Below are 25,199 nucleotides of genomic sequence, written 5' to 3'. Positions count from 1 at the left end.
AACACAACACACAGGCTATCAAACAAGGCAGAGCCATGACTGGGTTCGTGCTCTCTGGCCTGTTTGGTCCCTTGACTTTCTCTTGGGCAGGCTGTAGCTCCTCTGTCCTAGCGCACTGATGCCCATTTGGGCAGCTCCTCTGTCCTAGTGCACTGATGTCCATTCAGGCAGACCCAGGGCGGCCCCCCGCGGTCAGAGGCCCCTTCCCGCCTGACCCCTGGCAGTACCTGCATGTTGTACTCGAAGGCCTTGTTGGCCTCCTCCACGATCTTCTCTTTGGTCTTCAGGTTCAGGTCCAGGGCGTTCATCCTGGCCCGGTAGAACTGCTTGAACTGCTGTGCATTGTCCACATTCTCAAACAGGTAGAACTGGGTCCCTTCCCCTGTGCTGGGGAGTTTCAGGGCCCGCTGGGCCACCTTCTTCAGCACCTGGCCCCCTGAGAGGTCCCCCATGTAGCGGGTGTAGGCGTGGGCCACCAGCAGCTCTGGTTCATCCTGCCCCACGTAGTGGATCCGCTCCACGTACTTCCGGGTGGCCTCGGAGCACTGCGCCTGCTCCTCCCAGTCCTCACCATAGAAATACTCCATGTCCTTGATCAGCGCCGCCTTCCGGTGCAGCTCCGTGGGGAAGTACAAGGGGGCAAAGGCTGGGTGGTCCTTGTTCCGGTCCATCTCCTCCTCAAGTGCCGAGTATGTGAAGTACAGTGCAGTGGTGGCCAGCTGCCGAGGGCGATGGGGAGACCATGGGAAAGGGGGACCTTGGCCGGCAACTCCCGAGCCCACTGCCCACACTTCTGAGCAGCTGTAGACAAAGGCTCGAGTAGCACCCACCTCCATTCCCCAAAGGCCTACTTTTATACAGTGAATTATTTCACATGCGCAGGAAGCTTTTGTTTCTTAAAGGAATGACACGGTGAATTCTTTGGAACATGGATCACTTCCTTTACATCACTATGTTATTCCACTTAAGACATGAAACCACAGCCTGACGCTGAGAAAGCATGGGAGTATGGAGAAAGGCTCCAGGGGGGCTTCCTCATGGGACTAAGGCCCCCAGCCCGACCCAGTCCATGACCTAGGGCACAAACCTTAAACAGCTCCTTCCTGATGTTGCCTTTCAAGAAGTCCTTGACAAACTGGGTGTTTTCTGCCCGGTCATGTGCTTCCTTGGTCCCTTCCTTCAGGAGCTCGGAGAGGTCCACCATCCTATGGAGAGAGCATGCGTGTGTGAATTAGCACTTCCCAGCTCTAGGCTGACCACTTGCTGAGCTAGAGGCAGAGGCTGCTCAGAAACTTGATTCCAGCCTCTTACCAAGAAGCACAGGGCAGGCAGACGTGAGTCTGCTCCAAGGACTTGGGAGACGCTCTGGATGACTGTGACCTACTCCTCCACAGTGTCTGTGTCTCTCTGAACCACCCAAATGAATGATGCTTTGCTTCTGTGGCCCCCTAGTGCCCGAACAAACACACACCTCTAATCCTACCACAGCGTGTGCTGGCTTCAGGGAACAGACAACCTTTGGGAATGTCTCTCCCGGAATCCACACCACTGAGAAGGACTGACCGTGCATCTCCTGGGGTGGCCCTGCTGCTTTCCTCCCACCTTGGACCCACAGTGTCTTCAGGATTACATGTGGCTGGGTCCAGCAGTAGGAGGATGCAAATGAAATCAAGGCCGGGGAGGTTAGAGCCAGGACCTAGGTTTGTGCTGCTTAACAAAATTATGCAGGATATGGAGTGGTGCTGACAGATGCCAGTAGCCAGTACCAGACAAGGTGGAGAACACGCTGGGTGGGGGCTCACGTGCGTCCACACAATCATCTACTAGAGCGAGAAAAACTTGACCTCTTGAAGCCCAGCCTCTGTTGGCTTCTTTAGGAGACTGGCTCATATCACTCATGTGCTGACAATATTTATTATTAGCAATTATTTCAAGATATAAAAAAAGAACTTTGCTGGAACTCTACTCACTGCTCTGTGGTGACCTAAATGGGAAGGAAATCTAAAAATGAGTGGATATATGTATATGTATAACTGATTCACTTTGCTGTACAGCAGAAACTAACACAACGTTGTAAAGCAACTATACTCCAATTAAAAAAAAAAGAACGTGAGATATATACATAGATAGATAGATAGATATATACACACACACACACATACACATATATGGAATGGAATATTACTTAGCCACAAAAAATAATGAAATAACGCCCTTTGTAGCAACATGGATGGACTTGGAGGGCATTATGCTAAGTGAAATCAGAGAAAGACAAATACTAAATTCCACTTACATGTGGAATCTAAAAAATACAATTAGTGAATATAACAAAAAAGAAGACTCACAGATATAGAGAACAAGCTAGTGGTTACCAGCGGGGAGATGGAAAGGGGGAGGGCAATATAAGGGTACGGGACTAAGAGGTATAAACTACTATGTATAAAATAAGCTACAAGGATGTATTGTACAACTCAGGAAATATAGCCAATATTTTGTAATAACTATAAATGGAGTATAACCTTTAAAAATTGTGAATCACTATACTGTACACCTGTAACTTATATAATATTATACATCAACCATACTTTGATAAATAAATATTCAGAAAAAAAAAAAAAAACTTTGCCAATGACAGGGCTACAAGGAGAGGCTAAGAACAATGAAGAACAGGCCCAGGTAACTAGAGGCTTTGAGTGATGAACTGGTCCTCCCCAGAAAGGAAAGCCCTGAAGTTAGAGTTGCTCCCACATTCGAGGGGGTGGGAGACACTGGAAAAGGTGCCAGCTTTGCCTCTGATTACCCTTTCTCACCCCAGATGACAAAACGCTTAGAATTTTAAGAAGAAAAAAGGACCAGGAACACCATCAAGTTCCACTATTCAGCATTCCTAGCAGTGCCCGTCCTGCCTCCTCGTATGATGGAGATGACGGTGAGAAGGAGCGGGCAGAGCGCTGAGCAGCCCAGGGTGCCATATGCTGTCTCTGCAGTGCCAGCCTGGTGTCCGGGGACCACAGCAGCATGACCCTGACCACACCTGGTGCCTCCAGCACCTGAAGCCAGGTGTGCTGGGCATGGCAGGCCCTGGGCCCACCTGACTCAACATGGCCAGCCCCCATCGCTCACCTGGTGTGGTTTTCTTTTTCCGGGGCCCCAGAGCTCTTTTTCTCTGGCTCATCCACCCCCTCTGAGGTCTCCAGTTCCGCTGACATCGTTGCCAAGTGTGGTTCTTCCTGCTCTCACTACTCTGGTCCTGCAGAGACATGAGGAGCAGGTGATGCGGCGCCCACGACAGTCACGTCCCCCAAACACCTGCTGGTTTTGCTCTTCCCTGAGCAACATAAGCAAGGAGTCACCCACGTGCCTCAGGAATGTTTTCGTTAAAAATAAAGCTTTGCCGTTACTGGGACTATATCTGCATATGGACAAAATACGGACAGTGGTGATAGCATTATATTGATGCTGAACTTGCTGTTTTTTTTAATTGCACTGTGGTTAGTTAAGAGAATGTCCTTGTTTTAGGAAACACATACTGAGGTATTCACAAGTAACAGGGCATACCACCTGCAACTTATTGTCAAATGGTTCAGAGACAGAGAAAAAGAGCATGCGTGCATGCGCGTGTGTGTGTGTACAGGCACGTACATGGAGGGGGGAGGACACACAAGTAAAGCACATGAGGCAAAATGCTGATGGTAAATCTGGATAAAACATACACAAGAGTTCTATGTACTATTCTTACAACTTTTCTGTATTTCTGAAATTATAGCAAACTTAAAAGTTATCCAAAACATAAAATAACAAAGAAAACATCATTTTAAAAAAAAGAGCAATGCAGCAGCTCTCAGTGCGGCAGCAAGCTCATCTGAGCCAGCCCAGCCTACCTATTAGAGGCAGGTGGCCCTGTGCAGAGAGAAGCAGAGAAGCACACAAAGTGGAACGTCGAGCCAGGCCATTCAGAGCAGCTCTGCTTTAAAGCAGAGCTGCTTGAAAGGCCCCTGACAACCTGCATCAGCTACACTGAGTCACCACGCAAGCAAACTGTCCCCAGCCCACTCCAGACTCTGCCCAGCTGAAGGAAATAACAAATTAGCCAATCGGTGCCTGCTGCTTGCTGCCACAGCTGAGCCTTCGTCAGCCAGGGAGATACGGCCCCAGAACACAACAAGCTCACCCTCCACCCTGGCAGTGCAAAGGGGTGGGAGCCCATCTGGGAACTTTCCAGATGAACAGCAGCACAGCTGCACCAACAACTAACAAGGTAACGCAAGACCAGGGCTACCAACTCAGGCCAAATCAAGCCAAGAAAAGAAGAGACCTTAACTTTCTACCTCAAGCAGCATCTACTTACTGAGCATTACTGAGCTCTACCCAGAAATAGGTACTTCTTTGTTCAAGGAGAACAAAGAAGTATAAGAAATGGTCTTTGAAAGATATAAAGAAGGCATAAAGGTCCTTGAAAGGTATAAAGAGTAAAAAACAACCTCTATCTCACCCCACAGATACAACCACTGTTAGTATTTTGCTAAATATCCTTAGTTTTCTCTAGATAACATCTTCTTTGTTATCTTTGGGGATATTATAAGGCATGGTTTTGCTCAGCAGGATCTTTCTGAACCTTGTCTCACCTTTAGATTTAGTATTTATACAATGGGATTAATGATAGGAAGGATTAAGTGAGAACATGGAAGCACAGTGCCTGCCACTTGGTAAGCACTCAGTAAATATCAGATATAATGGTTTGTACTTGCCCAAGAACACTTAGAAAATAGCAGAAAGTTAAATAAGCCAGACAAAGCATGGTACCATTTCTATGTACAATCTTTAAAAAAAAAAAAGGTTCAGTTCATAGAACACAGTGGAATGGGGGTTGCCTGGGAGTGGGGGCAATGGGTAATGGCTGGTAAAAGGGTACAAATTTTCAGTTATAATATGAATAAGGTCTGAGAAGCTAATGAATAGCATGGTGACTATAGCTGATAATAGTGCACTGCGTAACTGAAATTTGCTAAGAGAATAGATCTTCAGTGTTCTCACTTAAAAAAAAGGCAGGGGCTTCCCTGGTGGTGCAGTGGTTAAGAATCCGCCTGCCAATGCAGGGGACACCGGTTCGAGCCCTGGTCCGGGAAGATCCCACATGCCGCGGAGCAACTAAGCCCGTGCGCCACAACTACTGAGCCTGCACTCTACAGCCCGCGAGCCACAACTACTGAGCCCGCATGCCACAACTACTGAAGCCCGTGCGCCGAGAGCCCGTGCTCTGCAACAAGCCACCACAATGAGAAGCCCGCACACCACAACGAAGAGTAGCCCCCTCTCACCGCAACTAGAGAAAGCCTGCGCGCAGCAACGAACACCTAACACAGCCAAAAATAAATAAATAAAATAAATAAATTTATTTTTTAAAAAAAGGTAAATATGTGAGGTGATGGATGTGTTAACTTAATTGTGGGGATCCTTTCACAATGTATGCATCTACCAAATCATCATGTTGCACACTTTAAACAATTACAATTTTGTTTGTCAATTGTAACTCAATAAAGCTGAAGAGAGAAAAGAAATAGCAAAATATAGAAAATGGGACCTTCTTTTGACTCCAAATTAGATACACTGTCCTCTATCAAAGTGCTGGTGACGGTATGGTGCAGACCATCAACAACAGATGGGATCTGGGGTGGGGGAGAGGAAGTGCCTCTAGATCAAGCAACAATATGAACAAAGCTAGAAACTGGACAGTCCACAGAGATGGTGAAAGGCTGCCCAGCTATGTGTCCTCTTTGAGGGGTCAAGGTAGACTCTGCCAACTGTGGAATAAGCCCCACATAGCTTCCCCCAGCTTGTTCATACTGACCCAACTTTACAGACTTCTTTTTTGGCCACACCACGCGGCTTGTGGGATCTTATGGGATCTTAGTTCTCCAACCAGGATGGAACCCAGGCCCTCAGCAGTGAAAGTGTGGAGCCCTAACCACTGGACCGCCCGGGAATTCCCCAGACTTTTAAGAAAGAACATATGAGCTCCACTCCCTTAGGGACCCTGAGAGCCACAATTTGTCCCCAGCTGCTCGGCACTCAGACTGCAGAGAGGAGAGGGTGCTGAGATGAGAGTTCTAGGCTTCCCAGAGGAGAGAGGCTGCAGTAAAAGGCCCCAGAGGCTCTAGGCAGGTGCACGGCCACACTGAGGACACGCCCCAGGCACCTGAAGACTGCAGCCCCCATGCTGCTTACAGGAAAAAACTAAAATCAGGCAAAGACAAGAACAAATGCCATTTGGTTGCCTAGGTTACCAACTGCAGTAACTTAGGTAAATTCCTCCACCTGATCATCATGCTGCACAGCAGTGACTATATGAGTGATTAAATCTGACCATTAACTGTTTTACTTGATGATAACTGCACATTCTGGGAGGTGTAGTCACTTGAGCAACAAGGCTTCTGCTTCTCTTAAAAACACAGAGGAAGGGAAAGCCAGCTTTCCTCCAGTGCCTGTCGTGGCATTTTTTTTCTCAGCAGCACTTTATTTGTTCCAGTCCCCCCTCAGGCACACCCTCCGCCCACCCTCTTCAACCTGGTCCTGCCCAACAGCCCCTAATTCCCTCCTCCCAGCTCTCAGGAGGCCCGACTCTGCCCCCAGGGGCAGGGCCACAGCTGTCTGCTTCACTGCTGTAGCTACAGGGCCCCAAAAATAACAGGCTCTCCATAAACACTTGTTGAACAACAAATCCAAAAGAAAGAAGGTGGGTGTAATGAGTGCCGCCAACAGTAGGCATCTGTGGCCAGCAAAGCACACTCTGCGGTCCACTACTTCAACAGGTTCTAAACTCAAAACACGGTTTAAGGATTTTGCTTTGAAAGAAGGACAGATACCAGCTTATTCCATCCCAGCGGCAAGAATACTGAGTCCTTACGCAGGCTAAAAACTCCATCTGGCAGGGAAGGAGAACACTCTCAGGAAGGCTCAGTTAGTACATTCAACCCACACAGGCTCGGTGCCAGGAAGAGAGCTGTGTCCATTCTTGAGGCCTGGCCACGGTTCCTCAAGGGAGTGGCCTGGGGTGCAGCATTCAGGAGCCACCTTGCACGTCAGAAACAGAAATCACTTCATTCTCTGAAAAGCTACGTGGCCAAACTTGGTCAGGCTGACTTCTACACTCAAATCCTTTTTTCTTTGTAGGAACCACTGTAATCCCTAGAAAATCAGAGGCCAAATCATAAATGTGGAACCTTTCTAGACTTCAACCTCTTGTTATCAACATGAAGCTGCCCCAACCCCCCAACAAAAATGAAAACAGAAAGATCCCAAAATATTCCACTGTGGGAAATACACTTCAAGAAGTATTAATAGTAATCTGTACCAAAATGATAAGTAGCCATACTATGACGTTTGAAAAAAGTCACACAGCCTAACAATACAGGGCAGGGCTACTCAAACAACAGTAAACAATGGAATCCTGGCACCACAGCAACAAGTTGACTGGGTTCTACCCCTGCATAAAGAAGTCTACATAAACTTCTTTGTTAAAATAAAAAAAGGCCCCCAAACACTGACTACAACTATCTACAACTAAGTATACTGATGGTGACAGAAAGGGAATTTGGAAAACTATGAATACTTGTTACTTGTTGGACTTTTTAGCTAACTGGCTCCTTCTTTCATATAAAGTGGCTCAATTCTCTTGAAAGGGGGGAGGGAAAGGCATGGGAGAAGGGAGGGACAGAGAGAGCAATTGGACCAAGGAAACCAGCTAAGACCCTGTACCGTACCAAGTGGTCACCAGGAAGTCCCCTGGGCCCTTTACTTTGCTCTTACTAATTCTAGAAAGGTCGATTTGCCCTCTCTCTCTCTTCTACTTCCAGAAAACTGTGACTCTCTTTATAAAATCTACTTCCACAACTCCATACTTCCTGTACTCCTAGCTGTTCACCTGATCACTACTGGTTTTCACTCCCACACCTGATCTGAGAGAAGTGGCAACAACGTCCCGATCACCAATGTTCCCTCCTGTGGACCTAGCCCAGCAGATCCACAACACTCATTTCAAAGCCTCTGCCCTGGTAAATGACAGGCTCAAGACTCCAGGGCTTCTGAAAGAACAGTCATGTTCAAAGACGTTAAATCCTCCTCCACAGAGACTCACGTCAGCAAATCTCAGGTCAGTCAGCCTGGGACACGGCTGCCAGATGGAAACATAATCACCACTCCTTCCCCACCTGGTGATCCCAAAAGACATAGTGGAGACTTCATCCGTAACAATTCTTTTTTTCATTCCCATTCTTTTTCTTTGCCCAGGAAAACCACAACTGAGGGAAGGGGGCAGGTTGCTGAGCCTGGCCAGAACTAGAGAGGAAGGAGGGGGGAAGGGGGAGGAAAGGCAGGCGACCAGCTCCCTGAAATTAGAACAGTCCTCCTGCCTGACTGGAATTGACAGTGACCAGCTATCAGCTACCGCAACTCATGGGATGCCCACAACATGAGCTAGTGTTGTTTTCCCACATACACAGAGGAGGAAGCAGCCAGAGGGAAGGTGAGCGGCTGCTCCCTCCCTACCGAATGGCTTCCTACTGGGCACCAGAAGTCCCTGCCTGCCTCCTAGAAGGCTGCTGGCGGCTCAGAGTTCAGTCCGGTCTAGAAGTGGCGTCACATTTATAAGAGGTGATTATTCTTCAGCTTCCACAAGTGCCATCAGCCTGTTTCCCACCCCATTAAGCTAGAAGCATCCTACAAGACAGATCAAGACTCCCTCATACTCTGAATTTCTCAGAGTCCAATACCATGTTCCAAATCATGTACAGCACAGCACCCTGAGGAGTCTCCATCCTGAGCTGTAATTGTTGCCAATGCATGAATGAAATGCCTACTGACAAAACGAGCTAAATGAAGGGGGCGGGTGAGGGGTGACAATAAAATATGGATTAAATTCTAAAACACCAAGTAAAATAATAAAAAATTTAGTTGGGTACTACGCCTCTGAATTAAATGGTATGAAATCTAGTTTTATTTTCCTTCAAATCTGACTCCTTCCCTCCCTCCTTCCCTCCTTCTCCCCACCTCCACCCCTCTTTCTGGTGGTCTGGTTTTTTTCTAACTAATGACTTGTTTATAATTCCCATGCCTCTGAGCTGGCCAAGGCCATTCTCACCTCACAGGGCCCAGCTGGGTTGTCACCTTCGTTTAGGGGCCAGTGTTGTGCTTTTTCTGCTGCTCCCCCAGAGTCCTCTCCCAGGGCTGCAGCAGCCCAGGGTCTCCCCCGTAGTCCCCGCCCCGGGCTGCTCTCCCCACATCAGAGGTGGACACTGACTCCCTGGCCCCTCTGACAGCACCACACAGGCCCAGTCCCGCGTCCTCTCTCCCCTTGCCCAGCAAGGCTGCTCCTCACCCGCCAGCCTGTGAGGGCAGGCGCCTCAGCAAGCTCTGACTCCTTTTCTTAGCCAGTACTGCTGGTAATGAGGCCTCTGGTTTCTTCTGTCTCAAGGTGCCTCTGGTCATTGGTACAGCTTTCTTCCCAGAGCCCATGGAGATGTGTTTGTGTGTTTTCCACTCTTCTGGCTGAACTAATACCTTTCAACTGTATACATCTTTGTCTATGATCTCACCCCACCCACATATTGTGACATTCAGGAGGGTCATAGTTAAAAACGATGCATCACCTCTCACAGAAACCATGTACAATATGTGCACCACAAATGTTTTCAGATGATAAACACAGAATACAAGAGTCCAAGACACCCCCTTTCCTGGACTATAGGATTTGTTCCTTCTCTACATCCCATTTTCACCTTTGAGAATACCTGTTTCTGTTGAACAATCCCATAATCAGGCCAAGTCAATTCTTAATGGTGCCACACACTCCTATCAGGCAAGCCTCAGCAGATATAAAGAAATGGGTTGTTGTGCTTGCTTCGGCAGCACATACACTAAAATTGGAACGATACAGAAAAGATTAGCATGGCCCCTGCGCAAGGATGACACGCAAATTTGTGAAGCATTCCATATTTTTTCCAATAAAGATGTTAAAAAAAAAAAAAAAAGAAAGAAATGGGTTGTTTACCCATCATGCAAGTTCTTTTCTGAATATCTGTCTACACAAAAAGAGTAAATTCTAACATCCTACTTCTAACCCTATATATGATCTGGGGAACAAACAATGCTAGGGCTACTGTGGAGGGAGAGGGAGCAGGAGGGAGGAAGCCAGGGGGCAGGAAGGTGCCATCTCTTCAGAGCCTCCAAATCTCTCTGGCTTTCTCCATTTTTCACCTGTAAAATGCAATGAATATCTGCCCAGCATTCAATAAAAGACTATTACTAGGATCAAATAGGATAATGACTATGAAACCACTTTATAACAAATGTTAATGTTACAAAAGGAATTGAGAATGAACTCAGAACTGTTTACTAGCTGGTCTACCCTAGGAGACACTCCTGGTGAGCTTTTTTCAGATGCTAGGACACCAGGAAATTCTCAACAGGGGGAAGAAGCCCTGTTCCCGGATGCAACGTGGAAATAAACTTGCTCTCCTTAGCACTGTTTAAAATCCAGTATCTATAAGCGTAAACCCTGCACCAAGGGCCAGTTTTGCACCCCAGCTGGCATATGGATGTGAAGAGGAGGTGCAACCTGTTTTCTGTAGCAAATAGCCTTGACAGTCCCTGCGCTGCTCCCAGACCTCAGGGAGGGCTGGAATGATGCAGGGGAGGGGGGAGCTCAGTGGACCTGTCAGTTTACAGGGGCCACTTTTGGGCTCCCACTAACTGTTGATTATTGCTCTAGATCCAGCTCACCTTCGGGAATGGAAAGGTAGCTGGGCCCTGCACAAAGGGTATGGTCTTTAGAGTTAGAAAGATCTGGGTTGGAGTTCCAATGCTTAGTAGCTCCATGGCTATAGGTAAGTCATAACCTTCTGAAGGCTGAGTTTCATCATCCATAAAACTGGGTAACAAAACTCTCTCTGCTCCACATTCTCGAGTGTGCTGTGAGGACTAAATGAGCTAATGTGTGCACAAGTGCTTCATGAAACTCAACGCTGCTCAAATGCTGATGATCTCTTGAGAAAGTTCTTGGCGAAAATGGGCAGCTGGGTGATTCTGAAACACTGAGGAAGAAGGTGAAATTTGGTGAATCCATGGGTAATTCTGGGCAGGTCACACCTGAGGACTTCTGACTCCACCCTCATCCTCTGACAGTGTCAGGAAATGGGAATTCCTGCTCTTTCTGAGGTGAGACCTGTGACCACTGAAGCTAGAAAATCCACACTGCAGATGCTGCTCGATGCTAGCTAAGCTGGAGGTTGGGAGCGGTGCACAGGGTTGACTCGGCTCTAACCCTACAAAGCAGTGATAAGAGGGGCCTCTCAAAACCCTGAGGAAACCACATCATCTAGATCAATACCTTCTGAGTTTGTAGAATAAATGACCTGAGGTCTCTGAACTCTGGTGCAGCCACACCTCAGGAAGTCTTACACACAAGCTTCACCCACTTCATTTTGATCACTGGGTGAATTCAATCCCACAGTTCATTGAATGGATGACTATTAACCTCTTGACAAAGAGCAAGTTCAGACAAAGAATCCTGGAAAAGTGGGGAGTCCAGGGACACAAAGCTCTTGCGTCAGATTTACTCAACACACACCTGCACATTTGGGCAACAAGCAACCAGAAAGCAACTAAGGGCACTAGCCTCTTAGTAACCTCAAAAACTGGCGTGATTCAGGAAGTCCAAGACTTCTCTGGCAGGCTTTTTTCACTGTGGAGGGGTGGGCTCATCTCTAGCACATTCTAATACAGCTGAGCAAGAATTCAAAAGCAGACACTGGGACGAAACCTGAAACACTGAAAAGAGCAGAGAAGAGGCCAGAAATCTACTGCTGCTGGCACCAAAGATGCCACTTCCTACTACAAATGAAATAAATACAACACCTGCCCTGTTCCCTGAGTGCCACTGGGTCTCAGGGCTGAGAAGACAAGACTCTTCAGTCCCATGAGAAGGACCTGGAGGGGTGGGGGCTGAAGTACTGACTGACTTCTAAAATGGTTAGGCTGGAATTTTATAAGAACAAAGCCTAGGCACCAGACATCTACAGGGCTGGTTGTAACAGAGTAAATGCTGGTGGGTCATCCCCATCAAGCAAAAATCATTCCAACTTTGGAACAATCTTGAAAGCACGTGTTCTGTGGGTTAAGTGGTCAGCCACATTTCCTTTCACTCAGGTGTAACAACTGTCACCTGTGACTTCAGCTTCTCTCATAAATGATGACTACAAATAGCATTTGGGAATTGAGGGAGAGAGTGGATGATTAGGATGCTTCTGCTGAATTTCCATTTTGGAAAACCTAGAAGTGCTATGGGCTCCCAGGTAATTTCCTCTGTACAAACAGGATCGACAGAACCTAAGCAGCATCCTTGCAGGGACCAAAGGCCCTCAAGTTCACCCAAGAGAGGGTGGTGCAGAGGAAGAGCACCAGACTAAAGTCTAACAGATGTGGACACACCAGACTAAGTCACTTTCGAGCAGAATCCCATGACTATGAAGGAACTAAGATCAAGAGAATTAAGTAATATGGTCAAGGTCACTCAGAGTAAACAGTGGAGCTGGGACCAAACCTGAGTCCTTCTGAATGCAAGGTGATTCCTCCTGTGTCCCCAGCTAACCCTCAGTGGTACATGAACGTGAAATTAGTAGGCTGTCACGACAGACTACTAGCAACATGGAAACTGAGGTTATATTACACTGCATTTACGCTCACAGTGGAGGGGTTTGCTAAACCACTGAGTGCCATTTGTTTTTTTAGTATGAAAAGTGAGCTCAGTCCTATGATTTCTGAGAAGTAAATGCTCAGGCTCCCATTTGAAGATTCAGAAGCTGCTGCTGCCCATCCCCACAACTCTCATCTTGGCTCACTCAGAATACAGGGCAACCCGAGAAGGCTGTCCCCTGGCGAGCCCTGCTTTTGTTGAGTAACACGGCAGGCCAAGGCTGGAGATGGTTGGTCCCAAGGGGGAGGATGGCGCCCACTCCATCCCCCCACCCCCGCCACCACTCAGTGCCTGGAAGGAAGCAGCCAGATCTGCCAGGTCTTGGTGGACGATGAAGCCAGAGGCCCTGGGGCATCCCAACACCAAGAGGAAGTCACAGTAGAGTCTGCACATTTCTATAGTACCTATTACCATAGTAACTACAGAGAAATAGAAGACCTGGTTTTAAGAATCTGAAAGCGTGTCCTCCCTGTGTTAAGTGTCTAAGACCTATTCAGTCCTATCTTTCTGTCTACTGAAAATACATCTGCCTTTGAAACAGTAGTGTGATGGATAGGAAGGACATCAACATAAACTTCTTATAAGATTAGCAACTCCATAGGCCAAGGCATTGGTCAATCTAATGAGGTGGCTCCTCTGTCTCACTGTGGACCTGTTTGGGATCTTAACATATTTCCACAGGCCTACAGAGTTAGGTATCATTCTCAGGCTTTTTCACGACTGCCTAGATTCTGGCAGCAGGGGAAGGGGTGGGTGAAGTGGTGGCAAGGAAACAAGCCCTGACCAAGAACTGGCAACTCCAAGAGGCTGGCGCTGTCCTCACAGGCTTGCGTCTATGGTGGCAGGGGACCAGCAGCAATAGCTACTGGACTTGCTTAGAGTAAGAGGCTCGGCTTTCCCAGCGTTCCCAGCAGGCCCTGCCTCCACTGGAGGAGCGGTCAGGAGCACAGAGCAGGCAGCCTGCTGCCACTCGACTCTCTGGTTCCCTGTACTAATAAATGAGGCAACAGCTCCTAGGAATGGGGGTGCGCAACTGTTTTCCTCCCTCAGTATATCTGGCCTATTTGTACATGGATGAAAATGTCCCCTAGGAGTAGCCAGGAACTAGAGGGTAGAAAAAATATACTGTAGGTGATGTGAAGTTATCAGCAGTTAGTTGTAACAGCAGCCCTCTCTTCCACTCTAAAAAGCATCCAGAAGGAGAGCTGACTTATAAGGATAATCTTTAACTCAATAAAACTTATATTTTGAACAACAAAATATTCACAAATTTCACTGTTAGTAACAATTTACTTGCAACACCCCTCAAAACCATACTTGAAAGGCAGAAAAATCAAGGTGGCACAGTGATTACTTAGCAAAATGCCCTCAAACTCTTTTTCTAGATACTCTAGCTCTTCCTTGAAGCCTTCTTGGATCCAAGGTAAGAGATAACAGATCATCACACATTACTCTACCTGGTCTGTCCGTGAAATTTCCACAGCCATGTGCATTAGTTTCCTCACCAGGACGAAGTGCCCAGGACACAGCCTCCCCATGCAGTAGTCACTGGCAGTAACTCAGCATATGTATAAACGTGACTATTAACTTAGATACAAATATAAGTATTTGTATTTCGGTATACATCCTATGACATGCAGGCCAAATCCCTCCATCTCAAAGTTTCTAGAAGATGGGCTCAACAAGTCTAACAGCAGCCATACGCACAGAAGTCCTATCTGCACAGCACAATGCTAATGTGCTGACAGGACACCAAAGGAGTTGAGGCAATGACTGAATTGCATGATGATCTCTAGAGCCGGCCTATGGTAGGCGCCCAACAAACCTGACCTGAACTAAGCCCAGCCAAGAGAGAATCCACTGCCACACACAGGCTGAGAGGCAGCATAGGGCTGTGGTCAAGGCACAGGCTCTAGTCAGGCAGGACAGAGAGAAAACCCTGGTTCTGCTGCACACCTGCTGGGTGGCCCTGGACCAGCTATCTCTCTGAGTCTCAGTTTCTTCATCTGTAAGGATAGTAATAACAACTCTGCAACGTAGGTATAAAAATTAAATGAGATAATTTACTTATAAAACTGCCATATAGTATGATGTTGATTAATAAACTAAATAAAGTGTCACTTAAAGTTAACAAATGTTCCTGTATACTTTTAGTTAAGAAATGGAAAAACCCCTGTCTCTATGAAAGGCCCTACAGGTAGCATCAAATCTATACTGGGGTCACAGACTGAGCTGAATGCTCACTGTAAAGAACCTCTGTTTTCATTCTGATAACACTAGATACCAAGAAAGGAACAGAAAAACCTTGGAATTTCTAGCAAAATAAATTTTGCAAAGGACCTAAAGGAAGATAATCACCAGAGTTCAGTTCTTTTAAGGAGGCTCTGAACATGAGTTATGTGAAGCCCCTCCATGCCACAGAGGGTCAGGCTCGGGGACGGGACATGTTACTGTTTTGTTTCTTTAGAGCAGCTCATCACTGTAAATAAAAGTTTAGGTAAATGAAAAATGTACTTGAATATTCTGATTTCCATTTAGGTCTCTTGCCAATCAATCCCTAACCCAGCGGTTCTCAGATGCGGGCCGTTTTATCCCTCAAGGGACATTTGGCCATGCCTGGAGACATGTTTGGTTGTCACAACTGGAGGATGGGCTGTGCTACCGGCATCCAGTGGGTCTGAGGTGGGTCTGATGCTGCTCAACATCCCACAGAAAGCACAAATGTGCGTACACACACACACACCAATAACAACAATAATTATCCAGCCCAAAGCGTCAACAGCACCAAGGCTGAAAACCCTGCTCGAACCTCTCATCCCTTCATCAGTTTACAGAGACAAGAAGAGCTTTGTTTTCACGCTAAGCCTCACACCATCCATCACACCTTCATGAAATATCCTTTACAGAGATTTCTGGGAAAACTGAATTTCCACCAGAAAACAGAAGAGGTTGTAGGTGGGGCAACTTGGCACTGCCCACAGATGACAATGAAAAGGGTCACAGTACCTTCCTGGGAATAGGACTGATTTGTATTTAGATCGCTAGGAGGCAAAACCTTTAAAGCAGGCTCAGTAACAAAGTCAGGCAGAGGTGAAGCCCTGATAGAAATGTGCTCACTGACTTCTTGGAGGAATAGAACATAAAACTGGGAGAAAATCTAATTATTATTTATCAGTCTGGTGTCTGACTGACAAGTAGGCTAAGGATGAGAACTAAGCTCTACTACCAGGTCTGCGCTAGCTAGCTGTATTACACAACTGCCCTGGAACTCCAACATCCTCATTTATAAAATAAGAGGCACTTCTCAGTGAGCTGCAGGGAAGATGGTATTTAACAGGAGGCAGAGCAGGAAAGACTGTGGGCTTCCCCCACCCATTTCAGACAGAGCAGCTCCCCTATTCCTCTGAAAATGGAGTTGTACTGCTTCTAAAAATAAGGTCTAGATAACAATGAGCTGGATGATCTTGGAGGCATGCTGTTACATTAAGAGCTACCTAAGTAAGCCTTTCATGATCTATTACAGCACTTGTATTCTGTTACAGTATTTATTTGTACACGTCTTTTTTCCAGATTATGGCTCATTTATCTTTGTCTCCTACTGCCCAACACAGGGTACCTACCTAATCAGGGTTTGCTGAGTGAATAGACAATTTCCAGAATGTAAGGTATTCTCAAAATCAAGGTATTCTCAAAGAGCAGATGACAAAGAGAACATTTAAAAGTGAATCCCAGAAATAAGAAAAATGGCTAGCTAGTGAGTAAGCATCTTTGAACAGCATTTTTACTGCAGAAATGTCTACTGATGGAGGGTGGGGGGTGACACGGGCCTTGTAGGGGACCAAGCACATGATGCTCTGTGCTCAAATAGCTCACTGAAAGAGAAATGTTGCACTGCATTGGTTTTAAACTGGCTTCCTGACATTCTACAGATACAGCTATTGACCACACACCTTTTAGATTTTAAGGACTTTGAAAGCCTGATTAAGAGCAGAATACTGCCTTACCTTTTTTTAAAGAAGTGGATAGGCGGGACTTCCCTGGTGGTCCAGTGGTTAAGACTCTGCACTTCCACTGCAGGGGGTGCGGGTTTGATCCCTGGTCAGGAAACTAAGATCCCACATGCTGCGCAGTGCGGCCAAAATAAATAAATAAATGGATAGGCAAAATTTTAACAGTCCAGGTAACAAACGCTTACCAGCACTCCTCCACCCCATGCATGCACAAACCACCAACCCTTCCTGCTGTCCACCTCTGTGAAAACCCTTTATTCCCCCAGTTGGCTTTAGAGAAGGGATTTCACAGCAGCATTCTCTTCATGTTCGTTAGTCTAGGGAAGGGGTCAACCTTCTTTTAACATGCCCTTATCCTGTCTTTAAGCACATTTTGGAGGAAATACACCAAGGCATTAGGTTATTATTGCAAGGGGGAAAAGCAAAATGCTACAGTGACCGCAATTTACCAAAAAGAAAATTAAAAAACAAACAGCATTTTGCCACTGTAAAACAAATAACTTCCTGTTCCATGAGGCAGCCTGCACAAAATACATAAATTAAAGATACATGAAATGGGTGCCTGTAATTCCCAAGAGGTCTCTAGAACTGATCAAACATCACTGTCACCACTAATCATTATCGAGAGGAAACTCAAATAGCCCAGAACATCTACTGCTGACTAAGGACCTGATTAGGCAATAACGAATGAATAACTAGGGGGAAAAAAGGTAGACATGATGGCGAGGGCAAATGTCAAGAAAGGCAGAGAATCATGTGCTCCAGGGCTTTAAGAGGTATGCTCACCCCTTTTCCCAAACCAAACCCTACACAGAAGGCCAACACATGGAGCAAGTACAGTGGAGCATCCACAGTTAAAGCAGTCAGGGCAGGTGGGGGGCGGGAGCTCAGCTCCTCCTCCGCCCTCAGGAGCCCTGAGCTCAGCATGCTTTGCTGGCTGTGGTCTGGGGCAGCTAGGGCACTCACTCTGAAACAGACGGTTTCCATTTCCCGCCGTGTGTGCTAAGTGACGGCAGCTCTAGGACAGTCTTTTAGGTCTGCATGTCCAAAGCAGCAGAGGGAAGCTGGTCTTGAATTAGCCACTGTTCACAGACCGGCCCGGGGCTCCCTCCACTCTTTCATACCTTGTTTCCAACAGTCTAGTAGTTTCTGAAAAACGTCCTAACCTTCCAAAAAGCATGTGATTTCTGTGCTAACTCACCCCCTCCCCAACACTCCTACTTGGCTCTACCTCTGTATCACAGACAGGTACACATTCTAATCGGCTGCACTCGACTATAAGGTCCCTGAGGGCAGACCTGGAGCCTTACCCACACCAGTCAGGTAAGGGCACTTTAGCTGCCCCACTCCTGGGAACCAGATTAGACCACTGTGTACGTGGGAACATGCTGTCCTTTGCATGAACACTCAAGTATGTCCCATGACACTTGATGTTTGGTAGAAGGCTGCTTGTTTACAAAGGAATCCTACGGTTTCTGTCTCTAATCTTCCACGGAAATACCTCCTCATCTGAAGATACAAATTCACAGACGTGCACTTCTGAAGATGGGTAGCAAGGGTATTCGTCAGAATATAACAATCATTAGCCTTTTGAAGTTGCAAATCCCTTTGAAAATCAGATGAAGACTTCAAACTCTCTCTCCAGAACAATTACATATTTAAAAAATGTTGCCTATGCTATTCCAGAGCAACCACAGGCCCCTGAAGTTCACCTGTGGACCGAGAATTCAGCTTAAGAATCCCTATTCTAGACGAGTTACTTTATGAGAGACATTCCTTTTGTGGGTAATATGTTTTCAGTAAAACCCCTTAATTCTTATTCATTGAAGAGGGGTTTCCCCTCCTTCCTTCTTTTCTCTTCCTACTCTGTCTTTTACCTAACCCAGAGGGTTTCATTCAAATTATCATCCTTTCCACTTCTCAGCTCTTCACTTTCTTGACCTCGCAGAATACTGAGTGTCAAAACAACAATCAAACCGTACAAAGTGAATTTACTGTTTTGCGCCTCCTCAAGGTGACTGCCAACCCCCTGTGAACAAGGACTGCTGGGTTTGCTGTTGTTTTTGTACATCCCCTCAGTGCCAATAGTCTGCACACCATAGAGGCAAGACGTGTGCCAAATGGGCAGATAGATAGCTTCTTTGTCCTTCTACCTGTAGGCATTTGCACTTGAATGTGTTGACTTTAAAATCTGGGCATAAGTCCCGGAAAAGCCACATGCAAAGGGAAGAAAGCGTAACCTAGAGCAGCCAGTCACCCCACTTTGTTCCTTCTGGGTCCGCCAATAAGACTTTCTGCAAACACAAAAAGTGTTACAAAACAAGACAAACATGACACTGAGCCCAGACACTTAGAAATTTTGCTGAGGCTGACAAAAACCCAAGTGTGGCAGAGGAATAGTGTTTCTGTTTATTTGTTTTTGTTTTTGAATATTTTGGGTTTTTGGCCCCGAGGCATGTGGAATCTTAGCTCCCCAACCAGGGATCGAACCCACAACCCCTGCATTGGAAGGCGAAATCTTAACCACTGGACTGCCAAGGAAGCCCCAGAATAGAGTGTTTTAAAAGTTATTTTCTAATTAGTGGGATACCTGTTACTACTAAGCAAAGAGAAGGCATGACTCTCCCCTTGCCTTCCTGTAGAAAATCAAGGGAGTAAAGGTTTAATGCCACTTCATTACGTCTGCTTTTCTCATCTGCCTTCAAACACTACTACCTAGCCCCCCCTCCCAACCCACACTCAGTTTTGCTCACTGATTCTTCCCCTTCATCTGCCTGCCCTCCTCCAAATTGCCCTGGAAATAGTTCCAGGTGACAACAGCTCCTCTGCAGCAGCTCCTAGTGGTCTTGCCAGAGAGAACAGCAGATCCAGTACTAAGGAAGGCATGTGACATGCCATCTTATCATCAACAAACATTTATAATGCTCATGGGCTCTACGACTACAAAGAGGCCTAAGATGTTCAGGACCTCAAGCAGCTTTCAACTGAGAAAGAGAGAGAGAGAACTAGAAAAAATAAATAACATAACAGGTGTATTATATTATAAATGCTAACTGTGCAGTACAGACAACAGTGCTAAAGATGGAGCCTTATGTTCCAGATTTTCCAGGACAGTTCTGACTCAAATATCCTGTCTCACCAACTCCTTCAGTATACCTGTATGCTCAGACTATGGGTCCCACTGTTTGGCATAATAAATACGATCACCCCAGTGACTGAGGAGGCAGGTCAGCCAACTAGATTAGCTAAAAGCATGATGGCAAATTGTTTTAATCATGCTAGCTCCTTCCCACAGCCCTGAGGTAACTGCGGGATTGAATATAATACAAGACAGTGAAACTTGAGGCTTCCAAGACTGAGAGCGCTCACTGGGAGAAAGGCAAGAAGCTGGGAGTATTGAGAAAAAGTCAGGCTGGCGGGGTGCTAGACACCTGCCTCTTTATGCCATTCTTCCCCAAAGCCCTTTTAAAGTTACTGAGAACTATGACAATAATTAGGCTTACGATATTCCTGGGAAGGAAACAAATCTATTCGTGTGACAAAAATTAATTTTTCCCCTAAGTAGAGAGAAAAGAATATCCACTTGCTGGGCCTCTGGCAGAAAAGCTGACCGCAGTCACTGTGTGCAGCAATCCGCCCTTTCTGTCCTCTCTGCTGTCTCCTTCCTCATGTATGCTGTCGCTTACTTCTCTGCCTTCCTACCAATCTACTCCCTCTTCCATCCAGCCTGGGCTTTAGACAAGGAAGCCCCAGACAAGAATCACATGGGAAACTTTAAAAACACATGTTCCCAGGCCCAACCCCAAACTTAGTGAAATAGAAAAGTTTGGAAACCCCTGTCTTAGATTGAAAAGCAGCATTCAAGGCACTGAAGACTTGAAGGCTCATCAAGTATTAACCTCATTTTTCAGACACAGAAACTGCAGCTCAAGGGGTTTAAATGTTTTTCTCATGATCAAAAATATACCACAGCTTCCTTTTTGGGGAGAAACAAACTGTTTATTTTTCACTCTTTCTAATATAAATTAATATGTATGTATTTGGATACACATACGCACATGTAAAACAACATTGTCTAGTGTTGAATAGTTGTTTGTGAGTGAAAATAATGGTTATAAATTGATTAATCAGCTCAATTTTGTACTTAACAATCCAATCATTTTGAAGTGCAAACAAAAAGTTAGTGTATATGTAGACTTTCAGAGAGAGAGATACTTAAGCATACATTTGAAAAAAGAACCCTCCTCAACATCACATCACTGAACAGCAAGAAGACACGCAATCTGATGCAATTCCTACTCCAAAAGCAGACTAAACACCCTTGGATTACTATTAAAATATTTGATTAAAAGAAATATATCACATAGGGAAAGGCACATTTGCTAAAAGCCTTTTAAAATTACATCAAAGCAACATTAAAACCTGCTCACTGAGAAGAGCCTCATGAATTTAACAGCTGTTTTGAAATGCCTAGTTAAGGTTTAGAGTATTATCTTGTAAAGTCTGACTACAGATGTGGTTGATATGACCACCCAGAAAGAGTTCCTGGCTCCACTGCAGTCAGCCATGATCGCAATTTAGATGCAGTCCTCTGATGGGCTGATTGTAAATATATTCCCTTTATAATAGCTATGCACCTCTAAATTATCTATAGTGAACTCCAAAACCATTGTTATTCTTAATGGAAAGACACTGGTCACACAGAAAGGATTTATGAATAAATGTAACTGCATATCCTGTAAACATATGTAACATTGCTAGAACAGACCATCAGTTATGGGCTGCTGTATTTCAGTACTGTGTGTCAGATTTATTAGAAAGTTGAAAAGAATTTAAAGCCAGCTGCCTTCATTAGCTGGCTTTACAATGTGTAATATAATGGGAGACATCTTATGGTAAATAAATGAAGTCAAGAGGGAAAAGTAAACCTTGGAGTGAACTATCACAGAGCACCCGAGCGGTCACCAGAGTGAAATAACTCCCATATAAAAAACAGGAAGACCCCAGCATAAGCAGTTATATTAACTGTTCCAATTAAAGATATGCCCCCCCCCCACTCTCTCTCATTGCTGGCAAGAATTAATCAGTAATGGCACTGCTTCTCAGCAGGGCAAAAATACCCTGAAAGACTATTCAGATTACAATAAAAGGCAGAGCTTTCATCCTATACTTTTACACAAACAAACCTAACAAATATAATAAAGTTAAAAAGCAAATAACCTTCACTGTGTTCAACACAAAAGGAGATGTGACCCAGATCTCTTAATTCTCCCATTAACTAGTATCAGAAAAAGAGACTGCATTAAATGTCTATTTATAACTTTTTAGTTAACTATGGCCAATAATATACAAGGAGGTAATGTATTGTTCAAATTTTTCATCTTTCTCTCCAAGGAGTTACAAACTAAATTCCGAATTTTACACTGAAATATACAATTCCAATTTTCAAAAATATCTTCCTCCTAGAGGAGTGATATTTCAGTTTTTGGTGCAAACCTGATACAGAGCCCAACTATCCTATGAAGAGAGTCAGCTTTTAAAAAGAAACCAAAAAACCAAGGTAGCCCAAAGGCCCCAGCTATTTTGCTTTTCAACAGACTCAGGGAACGGTAAGCCAAAGGCAATGAATACTTTACTTTCTGTAATTCACCTTCTCCTTGGCATTGTCATTTCTGGAGTAGCTCATACTCCTGACTCTGGTGACTCACAGCATATCATCTCATTGGCCCAGGCAAAGGAAAAAAGGAAATCAAGTCAGACAATGCGGGAATCACAGATTTTTCCTCTTCACATCCCCAGTCCGACGAGGTCACTCAGTAAGTGTGTTTCCAAGCTCCCTCGAATTCCCATACCCCGACCAGTATTTTGGCGTAGGTACTGTATTTGAAAACTTTTCCCAATTTCACCAAGTAAACTTGAAATGCCCAACTGAACTGTGAGCTCTTGGTAAGCTTGTGATGTCTTGTCTTGTGATGTTTCTTGAAAAAAACATAATGAATAAAGCACAGATTTAGGGACTTCCCTGGTGGTGCAGTGGTTAAGAATCCGCCTGCCAATGCAGGGGACCCGGGTTTGAGCCGTGGTCCAGGAAGATCCCACATGCCGTGGAGCAACTAAGCCCGTGCGCCACAACTACTGAGCCTGCGCTCTAGAGCCCGTGTTCCAGAACTACTGAAGCCCGCACACCTAAAGCCCGTGCTCCGCAACAAGAGAAGCCACCGCAATGAGAAGCCCACGCACCACAACGAAGAGTAGCCCCTGCTCGCCGCAACTAGAGAAAGCCTGCGCACAGCAACGAAGACCCAAAGCAGCCAATAAATAAATAAATATAAAATAATAATAATAATTTTTTAAAAAGCACAGATTTACTCATTTATATTCCTTATCCTCCTCCTCACAAAAGAAAACCTAAAAATTTTAATATGGCAGTTAAAATTTTAATCAAAACACCTGGTTAATGCCTAACAGAAATTCAAATACATAAAACCAGTAAGCTCCCTGTTTCCTTCTACTTGGGAGGGCAGTTTAGGGGGAGAGGGAAAAATGTCTAGTTTAAATAACATAATCCATTTCCAATCTCCACGGCTCTCTTTAGGAAAGAGCATGGGATCTGGGAGCAGACCACCAGGAACAAGACCACCTGTGCCATCTTCTTGACTGTGGGATGCAGGTTAAATCTCTTAACTTGAGATTCATCATTAAACCCATTTCACCTGTGGGAGAACTATCAACTCACAGGGTTTTGTTAGGGGCTGAGAGTGAGAGGGCTTCCTGAACTGTAGAGCACCATAGGATGTTTATATTTTTTCAGTCATGCTCCGCCTTGTGTGGTTCACAGAGCCATGAATACAAGACAATAAGGATGAACAGCCACAGGCCACAGCAACCGGTTCATCAGAAGTCACTTAAATGACATGACACAGGCCTTGTGCAAAGACTGTGCAAGGCGGTCCTGGCAGCTTTTACGGGACAATTAATACACCTAGGGCACTGCGCTTATGAGGTGACAGGTAGACTCCCTGCCAGACTAACCGGTTGCCCCTGACGTTGGTCCCTCGCAATCTGGCGGCCGCGGGTCACTCCGGAAATCAAGACAGTGACTCAAAGGACCCTACGGACCAAGGTGAGTCAAGAGCAGGAAGGGCAGAGCCCCGGCCCACGCCAACAGCCTGGGCACGGCTCTCCGCCGCCAGGCCAGGTCTGGGTCCTCGCCGGCCCAAGGCGGACAGACGTGCAGGCTGGTCGGCCAGAGGCTGCAGGCCCCGCGGGAACGCCAAGTCCGCCCGCGGCGACCAGGGAGTCACCTCCCCCGGGGCACAACTACGCGAACCCGCGGCTTAGGCCTCCCCGGGCCTGTGAAACGCCGTCTAGGAAGCGGGGTCCCCCCGCTCGTCCCCTCCGGGCCGCCCCACGCCCAGGGCCCGCCAGGGCTCCCTCAAGCGGGCGCTGGGGCGCAGCGGGCCGTGGCCGACCGAGCCCAGCTCCCGAGGGCCCGGGCGGGCCAGGCCCGCGGAGGAGCCCCGAGGGAGGTGCGGCAGCGCATGGACACTCACCGGCCGCGGACACTCACTGGCCGTGGACACTCACCGGCCGCAGGTCAGGTCCGCCGCCCGTCAGCGCCGAGTCCGCGCGTCGCTCAGCGCCGCGGCCGCCGCAGCCAAGCAGGCAGCCCGACGTGCGCACGCAGAGGGGGCGGGGCCTGCGGAGGACACGCCCCTGCGGCTGGCATGTGGCTGCAATCCCAGCGCGCTGGTCGGCTGCGGAAGTCGAAAGTGCTTGCGACTGAATGTTCCCATTCATTAGAGGGGGTGTTTATGAGGACGCCTCGGGGCTACGCGCTTTTCTTGTCCTTTGTCACCACCGCTTCAGGCTCATCTGGTACTGGGCTCCACCTGTCCCTTCTGTTTCAGCCACACTGATTTCCCGTCATTTCCTTAACCACGCGACTGGCTGCAGATTAAGACTGGTATTGTCCGGTACTGGCAAAGGTGTGGGGAATGAGCGGTATTTGCGGGAGTTATTGGGAAAGGGGGGACAGTTTGGCAAAAGGTCTGTTAAAATTCAGGATAGGCATTCTCTTTGATCCAGTACTTCCACTTCTGGGTAGCTGTTCTAGAGAAAAACAAGAACCCAAAGAGACACAAACAAGGGAGGTCATTGCAACAGCATTTCGGTGAAAACCTTGAAACAACCTAAACGTCTATCAAAAGACGATGGGGTTGGGGTTGACAGGGGCACATCTATTCAACAGAGTTGTGCCGAATAAAAAGGAAGGGCAGGGAATTCCCTGGCGGTCCAGTAGTTAGGACTCCCCGCTTTCATCCCTGGTCGGAGAACTAGGATCCCGCAAAAAAAAAAAAAAGGAAGGGCAGACGCCGCCTTAAGGGAAGACATCAAGTAGAAGGGGGAAAAGCAAGTTGTAGGAAAATACAAAAATACAT

At 46.5% G+C, this 25,199-nt stretch overlaps 1 protein-coding gene across 7 annotated transcripts in view; it reads right to left on the bottom strand.

Moving 5' to 3' along the window:
* HMOX2 (heme oxygenase 2) overlaps window positions 1–24,481 on the bottom strand; it is a 50,529-nt gene extending 26,048 nt beyond the window's left edge. For 2 of the 7 annotated variants that reach the window (XR_014236052.1, XM_082362201.1), the window contains exons 1-4: window positions 24,312–24,463; window positions 3,124–3,250; window positions 1,088–1,205; window positions 228–719 (exon numbers count right to left, since the gene is read on the bottom strand). Coding sequence is in view for 6 of the 7 variants with exons in the window: in XM_082362201.1 (XP_082218327.1) it covers window positions 228–719; window positions 1,088–1,205; window positions 3,124–3,209 (696 nt within the window). In the remaining variant the exon portion in view is untranslated. Of the gene's footprint in view, window positions 1–227; window positions 720–1,087; window positions 1,206–3,123; window positions 3,251–22,408; window positions 22,737–24,311 lie in introns of all 7 variants that reach the window. The other 5 variants (XM_082362200.1, XM_082362199.1, XM_082362202.1 and 2 more) reach the window with 5 other exon arrangements.
* Between the last annotated feature and the right edge of the window lie 718 nt (window positions 24,482–25,199).

Source organism: Balaenoptera borealis, assembly GCF_965194805.1.
Source record: "Balaenoptera borealis genome assembly, chromosome: 16".
Taxonomy (NCBI): Eukaryota; Metazoa; Chordata; class Mammalia; order Artiodactyla; family Balaenopteridae; genus Balaenoptera; species Balaenoptera borealis.
This window is presented reverse-complemented; position numbering and strand designations above follow the sequence as displayed.